At 38.5% G+C, this 19,795-nt stretch overlaps 1 protein-coding gene and 1 long non-coding RNA gene across 5 annotated transcripts in view; one reads left to right on the top strand and one right to left on the bottom strand.

Annotated features, from left to right (window-relative positions):
* Positions 1 to 113: 113 nt before the first annotated feature.
* Positions 114 to 9,473, bottom strand: CTSO (cathepsin O). Of its 3 annotated transcripts, none has more exons than XM_050338497.1 (8): positions 9,188 to 9,473; positions 7,937 to 8,042; positions 6,820 to 6,953; positions 5,504 to 5,671; positions 4,134 to 4,255; positions 2,801 to 2,964; positions 2,264 to 2,377; positions 114 to 877 (listed from the first exon to the last, which is right to left on the bottom strand). In XM_050338497.1, the coding sequence occupies exons 1-8, from the start codon at positions 9,365 to 9,367 to the stop codon at positions 843 to 845; spliced, it is 1,023 nt and encodes a 340-aa protein (XP_050194454.1). In that variant the 5' UTR covers positions 9,368 to 9,473; the 3' UTR covers positions 114 to 842. The 3 variants fall into 3 exon arrangements, with proteins under 3 accessions (XP_050194454.1, XP_050194455.1, XP_050194456.1); XM_050338498.1 differs by having other exon boundaries at positions 2,264 to 2,356; positions 9,188 to 9,470; XM_050338499.1 differs by lacking the exon at positions 9,188 to 9,473 and adding an exon at positions 8,586 to 8,905.
* A 152-nt stretch (positions 9,474 to 9,625) lies between these two features.
* Positions 9,626 to 19,795, top strand: part of LOC126651998 (uncharacterized) — a 180,130-nt gene continuing 169,960 nt past the window's right edge. For both annotated transcript variants that reach the window (XR_007631845.1, XR_007631844.1), the window contains exon 1: positions 9,626 to 9,836. This is a non-coding gene — a long non-coding RNA (uncharacterized LOC126651998). The remainder of the gene's footprint in view (positions 9,837 to 19,795) is intronic.

Genomic DNA, 19,795 nt, shown 5'->3' with positions numbered 1-19,795 from the left:
GTAGAAGAACCTGAATTAGTGAAACATCGCACTCGGTCTTCTTTTAATTAAAAATACTAACAATTAGAAGGACTAAACCAGCAATACTTACAATAGACAATTAAAAACACTCATTGCATTTTTCATAAAAAGTTTATAAAAAAATATTTACATGGTACAGTAATTGAGTGAAAAAATTACAGAATTGCTTCAGTACTTTTCACAGTAGGGCTTCTTAAAAGACACAGGTAACGCATTGCAGATGAAAAACTCAGAGCATTTTAGAATTCCATGTTTGGTTGTGAGTTCTAGTTACGTTTGCCTGCAGCTGCAGTTTCACACGTCAGCAAAGCTGGAACCCCTTTTTGATTCCCAGGAAGTCTCACTTATGAATTGAATTAACGCAGGGAAATTTAACACTGACTCTATTTGATGTATTCTGTAATTGCTGACTTTCTAAATTGTTACTCATGGTTCTTTTTATATTCAAATAATTTAAAATACAACATTATACTATTGATTTGTTTATCCAAATTCCTTCTCATTTGTCACCACTGCTTTCCTTTTAAGATTTTTCTATGGAATAGTATTCAATCCTAGATAGAGTTCACATTTGAGGTTTCAGTCCATCTTTGTAACTCTGCAGTTGATTCCGAGTCTTCTTATTCCATGAGAAATTTGGCATGCAACATAAATTCGAAATAAAAATGTTTTTAAAAACTGCAGCCATCTATTGCTATACTGCCTAGAAGCAGGAACTGCCTTTATAGCAACTTCTTGTTTTAGAAAATGTTGTTTTGAAATACATCTTCATATACAGTGTGTGTCCGAATGATATTTGTGGTCTTTGGCCCAGAGAAGTGTCAAACAAAAACTGATGAAACTGTATCTGCGATACCTGCAAAGGAATTAAAATTTTTTTTCAATAAATACTGGAAGTGGAGACTTCCCATAAATAAATTCCCAGAATTCCTATTCATATAATGCCATCTCTCCTCCATGCCATAAAAGCAGGTGAATTGCTAGAAGTAGGGGGTACATGGAATCATCTCTAACCCTTTTATTTTTTGCATGCCTGACACTGCATAGTTGAAACCTACTGCCATGTCCAAAATTTTAGATCCTTTTTAAGCACTCAGCATTGTTGCAATCTCTGTGCTGAAAAGCAATCTAAACCTTGATATCTTGCATCAGCAATATATAGACAGCGTGAAACTATGCAATTTTGAAAGCTCACCAAGAAACTGGAGATCACAAACTCCATTACAAGACATGTTTTTGAACACTCATACACATACAAACACAGAACAAACTAGGCTTTTAAACATGTTCTGCTCTTTTTGTGTTGCAATCATTCCAACACTAGAAGCAAAGTTTGCCTATAGCCAGGTGAAGGTATCAAATGGTAATGACTCTTCTACACCTAAAGTGGTGTCAGGGATTCTAAATCAGAAGACATCATCTATGTGGGAAATGAGCAACTATCTGTCCTTTGCTGGATTGTTCTTGTGTGGTACACAGCAAAACATGTGAAAGATCCTGCTTCTAAATTTCCCTTTCAAAATAATTTCTTTATTCGAAACCAGTAAAAACAAAAGATTCAGCAAAATGAAAAAGCTGTGACTGGATACATTGTTCTGATCTTTACTGAGTGCAGGCAAACTGAATATTATCTGATTTTATTTGCAGAAGATTTAGATAAGCTAACACCAGGGCAGGAGACAGAACTAGGATTTAAAGGATATACCTCTGTCCTAGAACAAAAACCACAAGCAGGACACATTTCCCAAGTACAGGTAGATTCAATTTTTGTATTTGTTTCCTAAACTGAGCCCAGAGACAATTGCATCCCCCAGATAAGGACACCAGCTATTTTACTACAGGGAGTACAGCGATGGCACTAACCTAGAACCATGACACGTGACTATATACTTTACAGTGGCATTACCTCTACATGGAAAGGTACAATAGTACTCTAATTGTTTGCTATGCCTTACATATTTTTACCTCTACATGTTCCTTTTCAATCATTCAAATACATGGCTCAGTTGAACTAGCAACACTTTATTTATTTTCCCATCTGGACTCATTTAACCTCTTTTAAAGCATAGCAAGGATTTGTATTGCCTCTCTGAGGATCGCATTATATCTTTACTATTACATTATATTCTTACATAATATATATTATATTACTATTACATTACTTTATTATAGCCTTACCTACATGGAAAGATGTATCCCAGCATGTGGCCTTTACCACTTAATTATTTTTTGTCAGACTTACCGCAGACATTGCTGCCTATCTTAACATGAACATAGCCATCTATTCCCCACGTAGGCCCCCAGGAGTTCTGTACAATCCAGTATGGGATACTACCTGCAAGAGACATTTCATGAACTAGAGACAACATGAGATTTGGGACGCTTAAAAGACTCCTAACACTCTACACAGAGAATTAGTATTTCAATATCTTTTAGATTGCAATGGCTTGATGATACAGGCCAGTGAAACCAGTTGTTCAGAGAATAGAACTAATATTCCAGTACTGAAAGACTGGACATGGGCTCTTCTAGTATAAAGACACACAGCCATGTTCTTGACTTTACAAGGACAAAGTCCCACAGAACTAAAGTAGCAATGACAAATTTTTCTCCTGGAATCAGGCTGCATTTCCAGAACTGATGTGACATCAAACCAAACAGCTTTCAACAGAACACCCCATTCTGGATTTTAATCGCTTGTCGCACAGAAGGCAGAGCTGCAAGTAAAAGAAAAAAACTCAAAACCAAGTGGATTGAAGTTCAGTTGATGGAAATGCACCTGTTCTGTCAAAACCGGTGACAAGAACAGCATGATTTGCTCTTCCACTGGAGCAGTGATACTGTATGATTCCACCAAGATAATCCTGCCAGCTAACTGCATCTACTGTTACTGCCAAAGGGCCCCAGTGAACAAGCATCCTCATCATTTCTTCTTCTTGACCACTGTAAAAGGAATGAGTGATAACGCCAAGTTACTTAAGTTAGCACACTTAAGGGATTTGAGAGATCTACTTGTTAAGTATGATTTAAAAATCAAATAATGAAACTGTTCCCTCTGAGTTCTATATGCCATGTAACATACATCAGCAATTACATACTTCATATACCACAACACAGTAATACAAATATCAGACACAGAAATTATAGGAAAGGTGCAGATCCAAAGATACAATGCTATTAAAAAGCAGCAGGTTTCTGGGTCAAGTCAGTGGGCAACGGTGAGCACTATGAACTTTTTTTATATCACTCTTCTCAATTACAAACAGCTTTGGACAAACCATGAGTCTGTATTATGATTTCTCATTGTTTTTAGACATACAAAAGTACTTCTTATACGTAACAATACACTAAAATATGTGTCTCAAACATATCAAAACACAGGACATTTCCACTACCAGACATTTCCCATTATCATCCTCTTACAATTTTATTTATCAATGCATGATACGTGCAATAATTAAATTTGGCAAATACAGACCAGCAAAGGTATAATTGATTTTAGTTATCTATATCTGGCACTAATCAAATTCCTAGTCAAAATTACAGTTCTTGTCTTTAAGTTCAGTATGTAGCTATATTGCACTGATAAAAATTAGAAATACAGTTTTTTCACAGAGAAACCTAAAAAGCTTCACACAACTCAGTTGACAACACTGTTTCTAAAGTCATGGGGTAGAAAGGATGTGGGTGGGTATGTAAATAGAGGAATACTGAAGTAACTGAATATTTCCTAATTTTTTCAACAAATTCCAATTACTACTGGTAGGATTTACTGTTTCTAATAATAAAGCAGTATACTGTTTAGTAAACAAACATAAACTGTAACCGACTCAACACTCCAGTTTATACACAGCCAATTTAAAAGGCCTAATTTCAAGCCACAGCCTTAAGTTTCCTCACTGGAGTAGGCTTAGTGTCTTGAGTGGATTCATTGTGGCAAGCCTTAACTCTCAAAAACGTTATGCATTAATCCTTCTCCAGCACACAGCTACAGAACTAATGCAATCAACCTTGTAACCTTTGCCTGGTCAATGCACTATTCACTCCAGCTTACTCCACAATTGCTGAACACAGAAGGAAAAGTACAGCAAATAAAAAGAGTCAATAGCTACCTGAAGTCATATGCAGCAAATCCTGTTATTGAAACTCCAAAATCTGAGCGATCAAAATAATGGCACAGTCCTGTCTGAGCTTTAAAAGTGTATTCTGAATCTCTCACAAGTTTTACTCTTGTCTGCAAGAAGATAAATGAGTATGAATTTAATGCATTTGATTTTATCACTATGCAGCTCAAAATATATTGAAAATGACTACATAACCCACTCAAAATTCATTGTGTTCTGGGCGAGATTAGAAATAAGAATGTCATATTGTGAAATAGGTATTTGCTATCTCTAGTTTTCTTGTTTACTGAGAAAGCTTCAGAAGGGATTCAGAAGTCTTTAAATAATGAGTAAAATTTAAAAGGCATCTCAGGTTTAAACTAGCCTCATAAGCAATCTCATCAATTTCAAGACAGAGATACTCATTTGATGAATCACTATTCATTCTCTTCAAATGATTTTCACACACAAAATTACCCTCTCCTTGGGACAGTTCAAGAAGCACATGTATCCCAAGAAACTATATAAAATACTAAAAAGTCTGATTCTGTTACTAGCATCAAATCCTCATCCTAATATATTATGTTTATATAATGTTTTAAAGTCCAGCTACAAAGCTATTGTGTCAGCCTTTTATGCTTTCCTTGTCTTCTGCAGCACAGTATATTTATCTACAGTGACTTCTCCAGGCTAATTCATTTGTGGTCCCTCTGTTGACAAGCGAGACAGAATTTTGTTTCAGAGGAATCAAGATGAGTATCCTCTGTTGTTCTTGAAATATAAACTTAGACAAGTTATCTAGACTCCTATTAGCCATGGTTATATGAATCTTCAGGGGTAGAATGACAGCTTCTTAAAAAGGAAAAAACAGTGGTTTTTTAAACTTCAGAAAATGAAGGAATTCTTTTCACATTCTTATAATTCAATCCGAGAGAGTACTTTTTATTTCAAAGATATTGAAATGTTTCTGTTTACATATGTTATTAACACGCATTTTTCATTTTTCATGAATGAAACGTGTTAGGTACAACTGAAGTAGAAATTATGTCTGCATTTTCAATGTTTTGGGTTGCAGGTGAAACAAAAATAAACACAATCCATTTTATTCTGAGGTTCTCCATACTTATACATAATTTTACAGCGTTTGCAACAGAAACCACAGAAATCTGAAAGCAGAAAATGTCAACATCCTTCTTGGATGCTAAATAAATATGCATACGTATACATGTGTACATGCACACATATGTATGTGCACATACAAAGGTACACACTCATCAGATGAGCTCTGCACTTCACCTTCCCCATCACTTTTTCCCAGTAAATAAGAATGGTACTATGAAAGTTAATGAAGGGTTTGAGGTTTATAAAAAGTTCCAAACCTGGTTCAGCCAGCTCAGAGCACTAACAGTAGATCCCCCATTGCAGCCGTAATTATTGTATGAGCAGTCAATAACTTGCTGCACACTCAGCTCTTCCAGGTTGTTTCTTTTAATTGCATAGGCTGACTCTATGCCACCCACAACGCTGAAAGCCCAGCAGCCTCCACACTGATAGAAAGGGAAACAGGAGAAAGAAAAAGTCAGGTTTATCTTTGAAGCCTGATATGAAAAGCAAAAAAAGAGTCAAAAGAGTCGTCTAATGCTCTTCATTTACTACACCATCCTTGAACTTTGTTTTTAAGGCAATAATAAAGAAATTTAATCATCCATTTAAAATACTGCTCCCCCTATACTCTTCTCTGAAAGCCAGAAATGTGTTATGGATGTCTTATTTTAAGGATTCCTACTTTGTGGTTGTCTTACATCAAGGACTCCCTCATGATGATTTTTGCCCTTTAAGATAAGTCCGAGGATGCTTTTTACTGTGAGATATCTATTTTCTTAAAGAAGGATTGGGACTCAGGATTAAATAATTTTTTAAGCACATTAGTAAATTTTTGTAGAATTTTATAGAACTGTATTAGATTACAGTTTAAGAAATGGTAAACTGAAATTAAACATAACAGAAAAACTCTTAGATAGTCACAGAATCTATACTCCAGTTCTATGCTCTTTAAACTGAGGCCTTTAAAATAGGAAGCATAATTTATTCCTTACAAGGTCCAGGTTACACAATGTGAAGCACAGAAAGGAAAGACACTGGGGATTTAACAACTTGTTTCTTACCATTTACCATAACTGCTTTGGGACAAACTGTAGTCGTGTGGGGTCTGGTCACCTTCCTATCACGAATGCATCCCCTGAGGTGCTCAGTGGTAAAGATATGGGTGTTGACCAGCCAAGGGCATTCGATCATGGGAACAAACAATAGGAAAGGATCTATACAGGTAAACCAAGGGGGATGAGATCAGGTACTAACTTACCTTGGTCCCTCCAGAAAAATACAAGATACACAGGATGCAAAATATTTGCAGATTTAGTTAACTAAATCAAAAAATGTATTATGCACAGGTTATAAATGCACAGTTCCTAAATGCACCATTTTGACACCTCATCCTTTTAAGTCTAATCCCACTTCACAAAAAATGCTATGTGACTTTCTATATATTCAACTGGTCGTACTTATGCCAGCTCTCCAAGGAGTCTTGAGGCAGTGCTGGTCCTTTCCTAAACCTTCACTGTGCTCTACAGTCTACCCCCTGAAACCGTCTCTGAGCAGTGCTTGAGAACCAGGAAAGGAAAACACTAGGACTTACTGTTTGCTGATTTCTCACTTCTGCAATGACTTTCTTGTCCCTCCAGTCAAACTTCTTTGGCAAAGGTATTTCCTTTCCCTTTGGCACTTTTGTGTATCTGGGAAGTTTGTGAGGTATGCTTCTTAAGTAAATAGCTAAACACAGAATACAAACATCTATAAATCTACTAACAAAAGAAAAAATTCCACAGACCACTATTTTACTAGAAGTCAGAGAGGTAACTTTGATCTGTATTTAAAACCATGAGTTTAGATCTCATTTTCAAATCCATAGAAAATTCACGTATTTTAACATAATCATTATACTCCAGAATGAATGTAAATATTCCTATAGTTCCAGAAAGAAAAGAAATATTCTATATAGGAAATGTGGGTAGGAAATGTGAATATTTTCTAAAGTTGAACAATAACCACTCCATAAAACAAGTTTTGTTTGAAAATTTTCACATGTTACTTACTTAAAAAATACTATTCTATTTTAGTCAGGTACAAAGGGAAAGTAAGAGCAGAATAAGGTAAAAATTCTGAAACACCTGCTAATTGTTGGTTTTTCACTAAAAAAGTTGCTGAATTATTTAAAATTTAAAAAGGAGTTAAATCCTCTGATAAATAGAAAATGTAGCAACAGACTTGAACAGCAAGAAGGGAAAATTATGTTAGATATCAGACAAATTTTCTAGGGAAAAAATAAAGCATGTTACATTGCTCCAGAAAGTCATAGCTGTTATTGTACAATCATGGACCTCAAAGCACTATTTGGGCTGTAGCCAGTTTTGTCTTGGGATAGGCAGTAGGAACTTACTCAAGAACCTCGTGTATCTTCCACTTCTAAAACTGATGCAACTGAAAAAGACTTTAAGGCACAGTGAGAAGAAAGAAGGAAAGACAGAACTATCTGTATACTAAAACATATGCAGGCTGTGAGCAATTCAACCTTGCAAGACTGAAGAATATGAAGAGTATTGTTGCATCCTTCAGAAGTACTGATCTGTGTACTAGGCATTATAAATTAGCTGACTATCAGCACGGGAAAAATCTGTGAATGTGGAAGACACAAGGTTCCGGGAAAGAATAACAAAAATATCAGAAAAGGTATTAACAGCAACCAGAAAATGTACCTTTGAACTCTTCAGGAAACAGGTGAGAAAACTGATTTATCCCATAGAAAGCAGTCGTATTATCTCTTGATGATGAATTCAGTAATCTAATTCTTTTAGCACTTTCCTGAAGGAAAAAAAAAAAAAAAAAGCGGACATTTTTGTTAGTAGTAGTGATGAAACTATAAGAGCAGAAAAAGAAAATGTTAGCAACAGTAAACATGAATGTAACAAGACAGCTGTTCCCCTCAGATTCGTTATGTATTCCTAGCAAACCAATATGAAAGCCATTAGACTAATTTCAACTCCAAGAAAGATCAAAAAAACACTTGTTAAGTGTAAAGAATTGATATGAAGCAGACAAAACAGGCAAGCTGAGAACAAGTTGTGTCAAACTCTATCTGACATCCTTCCTTCACAGCACAACAAACCTTGTGGTTCAGAGATATGTAAAAATTTCTTCAGATAAGAATTAACCCTACCATGTTTCATGTCTTTATAAAGCAAAAGAAGAGCATAACGGTCTAAAGACTTTAACCCCCTAAACTTCATATTATTGGGAATCCTGGATCTCTGAAAAACAGGGGTTTGAGCTATGAAAACAGGACAATCTGACCCTCCAACTTCTGCTGAGGAAGTTCAACACGAAATATACAAAACTTCCTGCCACCTTCTGCGTTTTCCATGACGACTTCATCGGACTCCCTCAATGGCAACAGTGGTCTGCTATTGCATCCCGGGTGGCATCACCTTCGGTCCCGCCACACTGGCCGTCACCACCACCCCTGGGGCGGGAGTCAGATGGATCTCAGTCCCGGTGACCACCCCCTGCCCCGGAACGATGGGCAAAAGGGTGGTACTACATCAGGAAGGGCCTGCACGCCTTTTCCCCCTTCTCCTAGTGGCCCCATATCCCTGGGAAAACAGCTCTTGGCAGCAAGCTCCACGCAGCCGGAGGGGTGACACCCGCGGGCACCCGGACACGGCCCGGCCCGGGGCTCGCACCTGCCGTCGGACACAGGGAAGGCGAGAACGGCAGCGGCCCCAGTGCCAGCGATCTGGTGAGACGCGGATCTGCGGAAAGGACAGAAGGCCGGCGGGAGGGGGGGTTCCGGCGCTGCGGGCTGAGGAAGCTGCCGGTCCGCCTTCCTCCGCCTCCCGGCCAGCAGCGGCTGAGCGGCACTCGGCCGCCCCTGCTCCTCCGGCGGAGCCCGGCGGCCGTCCCGCAGCGCAGCGCGGATGGCGAGTGGAAGGGCGGGCTGGGACACCTACCCGGAGGGCCGCCGCCGCCGCTGCCTCTTGCTCCCGGCCGCCTCCGTCCCACGGAGGGCGGCCAGGACCGCCGCCGCCCTCCTGCCCGGGCCGAGTGGCTGCAGGCGCCTGGAGGGCGGCACTGCCCGCCCGCAGCTGGCAGCAGAGGAGCGCCAGCACGCCCACCCACCGCCATGCCATGGCGGGGCGCGGCCCGGCGGGCGCTCCGCCACCCCGTGGGGCCTGAGGCCCGTGGGTTTCCGTGGGGGAAAAGGGGGCGAAACCTCCCTTCCTCCCAGTCGGTGCCCGGAGGCTGCGCCCCGCTCCCGGGCCAGCGTGGGGACCGCCCCCGCCGCGGCTGCACCGCCCGGCGGGGCGGGACGAGGCGGGACGTGGAGCAGCCCCCGCCCGACACGGCGTGGGCAGCGCCGTGTACCGCGAGCACGGCTCAGGCTCAGCGGCAGCTGCGAAAGCCCGTGTTTCCAGCCCTGTTTTTCCGTGGGAGAGACACGCAGGGCTGCAGGCGAGGCGTGCTGAGCGTTCGGTCAGCTGCTGGTTAAAAGTTCATGCAAACCCTTCGCCGAAAATTAGTAGGTACCTGCGAACTGGGCTGCCAGTAAGAAGGGGAAGGTGTTCCCTCTCCGGGACGTCAGGAACACAGCAAGGGAAGGTACGGGTGGGGAGAGAAGAGCTACGCAGCCAGTGCCCCCCAGCATCTGGTTTTCGGATGTGAATCAGGTTATGCTAAAAGAAAACATGAGGAAAACCCTGTGAATGCTTATAGTGCTTTCCTTGGAGATGAGTGGTGCTGGTACTTGAGCAAGCAGATTAGCGTTGGGTGTTTAAAGACTTCATTAGGCCAGTATGAGTTAACATGGTCCTCTCTTAATTTCCATCACGGGGTATTTTTACACAGTATAAGTAAGGTATTTATATGTTTAAATCTGCTTTATGTTTCATCTCTCTTGCTTTTCCACCCTGCATCAGCTTGTAACCAAAAGGTGAAAGCACAGGTGCCCTCCCTGTAGTGCCAATAGCTGACCTGGCACTGCTGTGCTTGGGAAACATAAGGCTTTTCACAGGGTGAAATTTTAAGAGTCAGGGTGCAAATTTTTGCTGCTGTCCCTGTCTTGTGTAACAGCAAAGTTTGGTTGGAGTTTGTAAAGTGTGAGGTGCAGAATTGTGCCAGTACTTGTTCTTTCATTTTTTTCAGCATGTAGCATTCAATAATCTGGTTGTGAAAGAGAAGTTATATCATATGAAAACACAAGAGATCCACGTATCTTTACTTTCTATTTCCTTTCTGGGATAGTTACTCTTGTTTGAGAGGGTTTGAGGCAGTCTGAGTGCTTGACCGATGTCTGGTATCTCCCCAATGGTGACTGAAGAAGTATTTAAATAACTGTGCTGCATTTGCTATTTTTCTTTAAAATGAGCAACTAAACAGCAATTTTACAAACAAACAAACAAACCCCCCCAAAACAAACCCCTCACCTTTCTGCAGTAGGATTACAGTACCAGAGTTGTTTTCTGTTAGGGGAAGAGAGAACAAAACCCAGCACTTGAGTCATAAGTTGACAACAATTCCTTCCAGTTTACTCCATTGATAAAGGAGAACTTGTGTTTATTTGCAGAACACTTACAATGCAGGTACCTTCTATTTATGAGGAAAAGAAAAATAAAATCATTATTCTGCTTTGTACCTGGAGTTCTACTTATTTCTGTAGTGAAGAGAGAATTTAGCATTTAACACCACTCACATGGTGGCCAGTAGATAATGATAAAACAGTCATGGCAGCTCAGGAACCTCTTGACAATATAAATAAAAGTTCATGATTTGATCCTACCTTTGGAGCTTGTGTCCAGGGTTGAACAAAGCTGTGGGGATTGTGATCCAGCTCTGCCTTTGCCTTCCCCCTTCCCATGGAATGGCTGTTGGGGGATTGTCTGAATTGCTACCCGTTTTGGTACAGGGAGGGCTATTTGTGTCTTATAACCAGAGTATGAAAGAGCTTGTTAACAAAGCAGATTTTATGGATTATTCTATTATGGTTTATCATTGTAAACCCAGGATTGGCATAGGAGATGTTATTACAATTTATTACAAACTCATATTGACATAATGAGGTCTGGGATCAGGATAGGTACTGGAGAGGATGAAAACAGTAACATAAGAACTGAATTGTGAAATCTTTTCAAGGACGGTCTGAACCTCAGCAGCCAAATTTTGAGACCAAATCCAACAGACTGTAGCTGAGCACCGAGACCCTTGGGAGAAGTGTAGGATAGTGGCTGGCAGGAGTGTAAAAAGAAAGTTTGATATGGTCCCCATAGCTTTGGATGTATTGATTGTGAAAGTAACAGAAGCCTTAATGCAACAGTTGCATGATTTTATTCTCTATGGTATAGTATAATGGAACAGGAAAGGAGTTACTTTGTCAGTTACTGTAAGCAGCAGAAAAATGCTGAAACTATGTTTTATTTCAAAACATATTTTTCATTAGAGCTTACACATTTTCCATACCAGGCTAACATAATCAACTGTTACTAAATTGGCCTGCTGGCCTTGAAATTAATTGCTTGGGAATTATGATTATCTCAAGATGAATACATTTTCTTATTTTTAATATATAATCATTAAGTTTCAAACCAGTCAACTTAGCTTTAATAGAGCAACGAGATAAATTTTCAGTTATTTTTCAGTTACTGTTTTCATGAACTATGCCCTGTTCATAAAAGGAGAAGTTGTCTTGATTGGAGAAGCTGTGTCATTTTGTATGTAGACTTCAGGGATTACTTTTCCTGTGAAACACATGAGGGCAGCAAAGGACTTCTGAAAAGCTGCAAACCACGCAGCTTTCATTTTTATTTTAATTAAAATAAATAAACCTCAAACAAAGGAGCTAAAAATCTCCCTCTTATTTTGGGAAAACAGATATATCTCAGATGGATTTGCATTAAAAATTCTGTACAGCATAGCAAGAGGAAAAGGTGTTTTTCTCCAGGATTTGCCCTCTGTGTACTAAATAGATGTGTCAATTTATCTTATTCAAGAGGACTGTTAGAAAAGTCAGTGTCTTGTCTGATGTCTGGCTCAGGGAGAATAAAGTGTAATGAACAGCCAGTAGGTGACTGACAGGCAAAGTGTTTCAGAAGGCTTTATTTTTCAAGTGAACTACCATGCTATTAAAGCACTTTGTGCTTGTGCTTAGATGAACAAAATCACACCACAGTACATAGAGAGCTGTGTCTATAGGCATGCAGTCCCTGCTCTGTTTTGAATTACTACAGTGTAAATTTAGCTATACTTCCTTAATATAAAAGAATAAAAATATATCTTATATAAAAATAATATCTTATAAAAATATCACTTATAAAAATAATATCAGACTCAGACCTGTAAAATGAATAGAGTAAAAAGGTGTTTGTTTGTTTGTATGCTTTGGGTTTTTTGTTTGGTTGGGTTTTTTTAAAGGCTTTATAGTTACAGATCTTATTGCTTCATTGACACAGGTAAACCATAGTGACTAGTGACTCTAGTCACACCAGACAGATGATGAAAATCTTTTTATGCTTTGGTTTTTTTCCCTTTGTTTGTTTGTTAGTTGTTTTTTCCTCAGAAACTCTGATTTAGAATTTTATAATTGTCAATTCTCACTTTAAAATATATTTTAATGAAATTTACATATCTCTAATAACCATTCTGGCTCTTCATTAGAAGTATTTGATAAGCTGAGAGAATGTATGCTAAAGGAAGAAGCAATGATGAACATACATTTAGGAACCTCTAAACTCATTGTAAGATGTTTTCTTTAAATGAAGATATTCCCTTTTGAAGAGAATTTGCTTCTCATCAGTTGCGAAACACCTATTTCTAAAATTTGTCATAATATAGCGGGGTAATTAGTGGGAGAATTTTTGTAGTATTACAGGGTCAGATTGCAAGAGCATGTTAATATTTACTAGGGAGGCTTTCTTGGTTTTGTTTTGTTTTGTTTTTTCCCTTCCTCCAGTGATTTTTGCATAACTCTTTGAAATAGTTAATTAAGTCTTGTTAGACAGCCTAGCTTCAGTGCTCTTTGACCTCTCTGTTTATAATTATCATAGCGAACAGGGCAAAATACAATAAATTTCTGAGTTGAAGACAGGTCTGCTGAGGATGGGTGCTGCTGCTGCTAAGGGCAGTAACAAGATGTGTTAATGGACCTTTGGGTAGGAGGGATAACTTCGTAGTGCTTTGGTTGGTATCTACATAGCAGCAGTTTGGACTCGTGCCTTTTGCATGCATGCGTGATGTTTAACAAATGGAAAATAAATCCATTAGTATTGTGCAGTCCTCAGCCTCAGAGAGGAATAATCTCAATCCACCAGATGGAGCTGAGTACCTTTTTTTAAAAAAGACTTGTTGGGAAAAAATGTTTCGGGATAAATCCAAGGATTTGCTTATTTTAAGACCTGTTTCCTAATATAGTTGCATTGGCAACAGTTTTTAAATGTAAGCAAAGCAAATGAGAGTTGCAATCTTGGGATGAAATCTGTTCCTGCTTAAGCCAATTTAAGCGTAAATAGGCGGTGTTGCTGTAGCTAATGTTCAAAAGTTGTCTTTTCTGGGCCACAAGGTAGACTGTTGAAATTTGTGAGAATTAGAGAAAATTTCACATAACAGTTGGGGTTGCAGGAATAATCAAACTGTGCAAGTGATTGCCTTAGCTAGATCATGATAAATACCTGCGTTGACCATGAAGTCTCTCCTGGTAGAATGATCTTCCTTTGCAAATAATGAAATAACTGTAGGATCTGCTTCTCAAACCCAACTCTTCTGTATCCCAGCTGAATATTCTCAGCTCCAGTAAGTCTCTAGCTCTTTTAAAAACGTTTTTCTTCAATATTGTTAGTAAGGGGTGAATTATGAATGAAGAAGGCTGGCAGTAGAACTAATAGAAATCAAACAATGAATCAAAAAACTGAAGATGGAGAAAGGATCAACAGCTATTCTGAGAGAGACTGAAGTAAGAAGTCTGTACAGTTTTAGGGAGATGTGAATTGTCTTTTCTCTGAGAAATCTTATTTGCTGGTAGTCTGATTTTCTCTGTCTTCATTGCCAGTCCCACTTGCCAGTGTGTCTAAAAATTGACATTAACTATTATCAGTGGATAACATTTCTCAGGTCCATTCAAGAATTATTTTCCTCTTGCTTATTTTTGGTCTTTTTATTATTTTGTTATCCTCAGAAAATGGGTTAAGTAGTCAGCTTTTCCAAAAGAAATTCAGGCAATATTTGGTGCAGCGTGTTTTAAGGGCAAAAGCATTGATTAACATTTATTGACTGTAAATGTTCTTATTTCTTCTGTCAAACTGTTTGACCATGGGATGTGGACAAAGTGCTCATGGGTAGAAGTAGTGCTGTTTTGCAGAATCTACTTTGCAAATTTCTGTAAATCCTCCAGTTAATTTGTTTATATATCCTTCATGAATTTATCAGTGACTTTGTTGGTAGAGGAATTTAGCAAGAGGGTAGGAGGACTTTCAAAATTCACATGAAAGGAGAGACAAAATTAAAGAAAAAATTATCATTTAGAAAACCAGATATTTTTTTGTCCTCATTTTTGGAGGATCTGGTTGCTGACTTTCTCCACCAGTAATTATAACTCAAAAATGATGTTGAATCATCCCAACCTTAGATTATTTCTGTTTCATATACAACACCCTCCACTTTCAGTTTACTGTGGAACTTAAAAAGCCTGATTTTAAAATCACATTGATGTAAATCAGTTAGAACTTACTCCCATGAGTATAATACTATTGAAATTTTAGTTTGTCCCTATAGTGCTTTTTATCCATAGAACTCCGGTGCCCTGCGTGGGAAGGTCAGCAATGTAAAACAAATGTCAAATTTACACCTCAAGCATGAGGTCTGTGTCCGTGACTAACCTATGCTCAGAAATAGGGGTCTGTTTTGCATCAGTGGCTGACTTCAGCCTTGCTCAGATTTTGTTGTTTGTGTGCCACATGGTGTTTAGGTCTGGCATAGTAAAATCCTTGCAAGAACACATACTATTTTTATTGTGTAAAGTTTTGGTGGAAGGTTAATTTGTTTTGTTGCTTTAGGCTTTGTTCTATCAGCAGGCTTTTATGCAAGAGGAGAGACTGTTCTGCCTTCCCTACTTGTACAAAATTCCCCTCCACATTGCCACGGTTCCATACATGCTGCTAAAGTGGCTGAGCTTTCCTAAAGAGGGTAAAACACATCTACCTGTTGTAAATGGAAGGATTATTATGCAGGAAAATAAATTTAGGGAAAAAGGTATAGGTATACTCCCTTGTTTACCTATTTTCTTAACTATGGGGAAGCACATGACCTGACGTGGTTGTCATCCTCTTCAGTCTGCATCTACAGCCTGGATAATAGTGCTATGTTATTATCCTGGTATTTTAATCACAGAATGGGTAAGATTGAAGGAACCACTGAAGGTCATCTAGTCCAACCACACTGCTCAAGCAGTGTTCTCTAGAGCATGTTACTCAGGATTGTGTCCAGATGACTTTGAATATCTCCAGCGAAGGACACTTATACTTATTATGCTGATAAAAGTTTGGAGACAAGGAAAAGGTAAAAATGATTTTGTTATACAGAAAGGCAAGATGCTTTCAGAGTCATAAAGTTTTCCTTTCACTAAAGTTAATGTAATCATCTATAAATTGGAATTTGAACGTATTTTGAAGTTAGGGATTCATAGGATAATAAATTATGCCTGTGAGGAACTCAATGCTGGACGTGTAGTTGTCTATGTGATTTTTGGACTTATATTGTTATTTTAACATAATTTCAAATAAATGCTGACTGTTCAATTAAGCTGATGCTTTTTTTAAGTAAACAAAAGTATAGTGTCACTGTTAGTCTGTAGTCCTAGTGGTGGATTTAGATGATGTAAGCCAGGAGGAGCTCTGTTTGAGTGTGAAATTATAGTGATGCGAAATTAATGCCATGGTGAGCACAGCTGAGCCTTGTATATTTATCTTAGTTACGGACTTTGAACTTGTTTCTACAGCTTGTCAGGGGAAAGGGAGAAATCCTATTACTGCTTCTAGCTTTCTTCTTGCAAACCAGTACTGTCGACCTCCTGTGTAAGACCGTACATGGCAGTGCAAGTAGAGTTTCCCAGACGATTAAATTACACTGTTTTGAAAAAATTAGATGATGTCAAGAACTATTGCACAAAGAAAAAAGTTCCATTAATTACTCGAATATTTATTGTGTTTGGGGTAATTTAAAACATAATGAGAGTTTGCTTCACCCTTTCTCTGTTAGCAAAAGTTAATCCTGGTTTTAAAAGGGTAGTGCCAAGTTTTTGGGTCTTAAGGTATGACCTGTTTTGTTTTATGAGGATACTGAGCTTCTCTTCTAATTTTCCCAGGAAGTAGAAACTATATATGTCGTATATGACAGTTTCTTAATGGTGTGGTTAACATTCTCTGTTCTATACCTCAGAGCTTCTCATGTATAGCTGAGTGCAAAGGAGAACTGGAGAGGCAATTTCTTTTGAAAATCCTGTTCATGGCAAGTGCTACATGCTACCTTCTAAAAAGAAAAACTTTCTTATATCTCAGTTTTTCCTCAGAATATTGAAAGCTTTTTCAGTTTGAAGTCCTTCAATCTAGAGGTCACTGAAATCGTCATCCTTTAAAAACGACTCAAGAAGTACATTCTGCTCTTACAAAAAGCCTTTGACATTATAATTTTTCTCACATTTTTTTTTTTTAGAATGTGTTTTAATTACCAGGGTAGCTGTGTTCACAGCATCTACACTGTGTTTGTTGCCATAGCTGAGTATGCAAAGACTATGAAAACACAATGTGGTAGAATTTGAGGGAAAGTAATACATATTTAATGTTACATGTAAAGGATTTAACATCTAATATTACACCTACATTTAAGTTTCAGTTAAAGTGAACAGCATTAAAGTAACTTATTTTTTTTAAACAACAGTTATTAAATAGATTGAGGTAATTCTTAAGGTTGCATATTGTCTGAAGAAATAAATATTTGTATAAAAGATGCTCAAGCTAAAACTGTATGAAAGCTTTTTATACTTTGAGCCTATCAGTACCATCTTAGATGTTTATGCTGAGTTACCAGTATGTCACTGAATTTTAATACTGCTGGTGAAACATAGTGTCTTAAGTATGTTTTTTGTCTTTGTGTGGTCATTTCTGAAGTGTATAGACATGATATTCATGGGCAGATGTGAATGTGTGACTGAGATCAGTACATGCTCTGGCTTCTTGAAGAGAAGCAACTAGTTCTATTAGTTGTTCATGGTGTGTTGCCATTTGCTCTGAGTAGAGCACTGCTCTTCACTGACAGGTTACCATGTACTCAGCATGTATGTTACTATGTACATAGCATTTTTATTTTGGGGCTGGGATGCTTATCCTTCATTTGAACTTAACAGAATTTCTTTCTGGGGTAGGTAAAGTAGTCACAGTTGCCAGGCTACTTAGAGCCAACATCAGACATGCTGCTTCTTCTGGTTGACCACGAGCATCCAACAAGGTTAATATTTTCTGTGCTCAAAACATAAACAGTTTGTCTCATTGAGTTCATCATGCTTAAGTATTTTAAGATGACTGAAAACTTAGGGAAATTAAATAATGTACAATTTGAGCTGAGGAAAACTGCAGATGTTTGGACTATGATTCTTAGCCCATTATACTTCTTTCTGATTTTAAGAAGAGGAGATATTTTCAGTTAACACCACCATTTATTCCCAGTCAAAATGAATGCAAAAAGAGTATTAAATCCTACTGAATTATATTTCACATTTGTAGGCTGCAGAATGAAATGAACACTGATGAGCACTTAAAAGTTTTTTATTATATACCTTTTCGGTCTAGTTTTGGGAAGAATGCAGGCTACCTGAAATGTCATCTGTTTAAAGCACAGACCGGCCCTAGAAATTAAATAGCTGTTATTTGCCTTAACAATTTCTTGTAATTTGGGGCCGATGTTATGGTGAAATGTGTGCAATTAAAATGGAAACTAACTGCTGTGGCAAGAGGTGCTAACCTAAGCCCATCTTCAAGAGCTTTCAGGAACTCATTTTCCCCTGGCCGTTTTGCACTCTGCCCTTGCTAATTGTACAGGCAGTCTGCTTTAAACAGTGCTGGGTAGGGTTCAGTGCTGAGTTTGAATTACCACAGGATTCTCTTTATAAATGGTATATTAGGTGGAAATCTGCAACCACACTGCTGTAGTTGTACCCTCTGAACTTGTCTTTGCCATTTGGTAGGCAGCCTATGAAGCAGAAATAGTATGCTTATCAGAAAAGCAAATGTTGGGAGTGTACTCTTCCTTAAGACTGGTCTTACAGCTGTGGAAGAACTTTATTCAGAGATTCTTAGTTTTAAATTGCATAGACTTGGGTTAGTTTTGCTCCTTTGTTTGAACTTTATTAAAGTGAATTTAGTAATTCTCATTCTTCTGTTTTGTTGAGTGTGATTCTGTGTAGTCAGAGGTGTCCTCTGGGTCATGCAGCGGATGGGGAGCAGAAGAGATAGCCAGCTGGACAGGGACAGACAGGGAGGCAGTGCAGGGAAGCATACCCAAGGAAATGGCCAGAAAACCATGATTTCCAGGTGGGCCTGGCCTGGCTGTATTTCCAGTGCATTGCACGAAAGGAAGTGAAACCACTAGGGTGGGGTCACTTTATCGCTTTATAGCGTTAAAACAATACATTCTTCATGGATTGTCAAATACATTGGAGAGGGAGTGATTTCTACCTTTCCAGAAAGGATGTCCCCTTTAGGATTTCTAGTTATATGCTGCAGCAGCCAGGCCTGACTGTGGACTTGGCAGCCACCCATGTCCCTGTTGAGCAGCTGGTGCAGCCATACCGTGCTCAAGAGATATCAGGTGACATGCAGACAAAAATGGAGACATTAGTTGTTGGGACAAATGGGTCATACTTTCCCATTTCTCTAATAGATTTTCCTTTTGATAAAGGTGTTGACCATTTTAAGGACCACAAAGTTAAGACTTAAGCTTGACAACATCTCATTTGAAAACCAAGTATGCACTGTGCTATGTTTTCCATGTTAATTAGAAGAATATTCCATAAGACTGTACTGTTTTGATCACCTTTTTATTCTAGTCATCTTGAAAAGGAATAATTTTGTTTTCCAACCTCTTGCAATTCAAAATAAGAATGAAGACAAAGACCAGCACTTTCTCTGTTTACTATAAATCCAAGCATAGCTCTCTCCTAAAGAGAGAATTGCAAGATATACTGCACATGAAAACTTGATAAGTCATTGATAAGTTGCACACCTCTTCTAACCAGGCATGCCTGGTTAGCCTTCCTTAAATTCATTGGAAAGCTCTCAAGTGGCTTTTAGCCTCTGACTGCTTTTTTTTTCAGGACTAATCCTACAGTTATTGAGTTACCACCTCTGGGGACTAGGAAGAGAGTCTAAAAACATGATAAAAATCTAAAAATTTCTCCATGGCTTACCAAGTGAAATATCCTTATTTGGTTCATCGAAGCATCAAATGACAGATTGTTGAAGTAGTTTTCAGTAATTGTGAAGAAGATAAAATGGTTTGAATAAACACTTAGCACCTGAATACTG

Source organism: Myiozetetes cayanensis, unplaced genomic scaffold (assembly GCF_022539395.1).
Source record: "Myiozetetes cayanensis isolate MyiCay16 unplaced genomic scaffold, myiCay2020 scf7, whole genome shotgun sequence".
Classification (NCBI taxonomy): Eukaryota; Metazoa; Chordata; class Aves; order Passeriformes; family Tyrannidae; genus Myiozetetes; species Myiozetetes cayanensis.
Note: the sequence above shows the minus strand (reverse complement) of the source record. Positions and strands in the feature narration are given on the sequence as shown.

Coding starts and splice junctions, on each gene's coding strand:
- CTSO (XM_050338497.1), bottom strand. CDS start 9,367: ATGGCATGGCGGTGGGTGGGCGTGCTGGCGCTCCTCTGCTGCCAGCTG. Junction 2,965..4,133: donor TTTGCTGCATATGACTTCAG/GTAGCTATTGAC, acceptor TTCCTTTTACAG/TGGTCAAGAAGAAGAAATGA. Junction 878..2,263: donor GATAGGCAGCAATGTCTGCG/GTAAGTCTGACA, acceptor ATTCCTTTGCAG/GTATCGCAGATACAGTTTCA.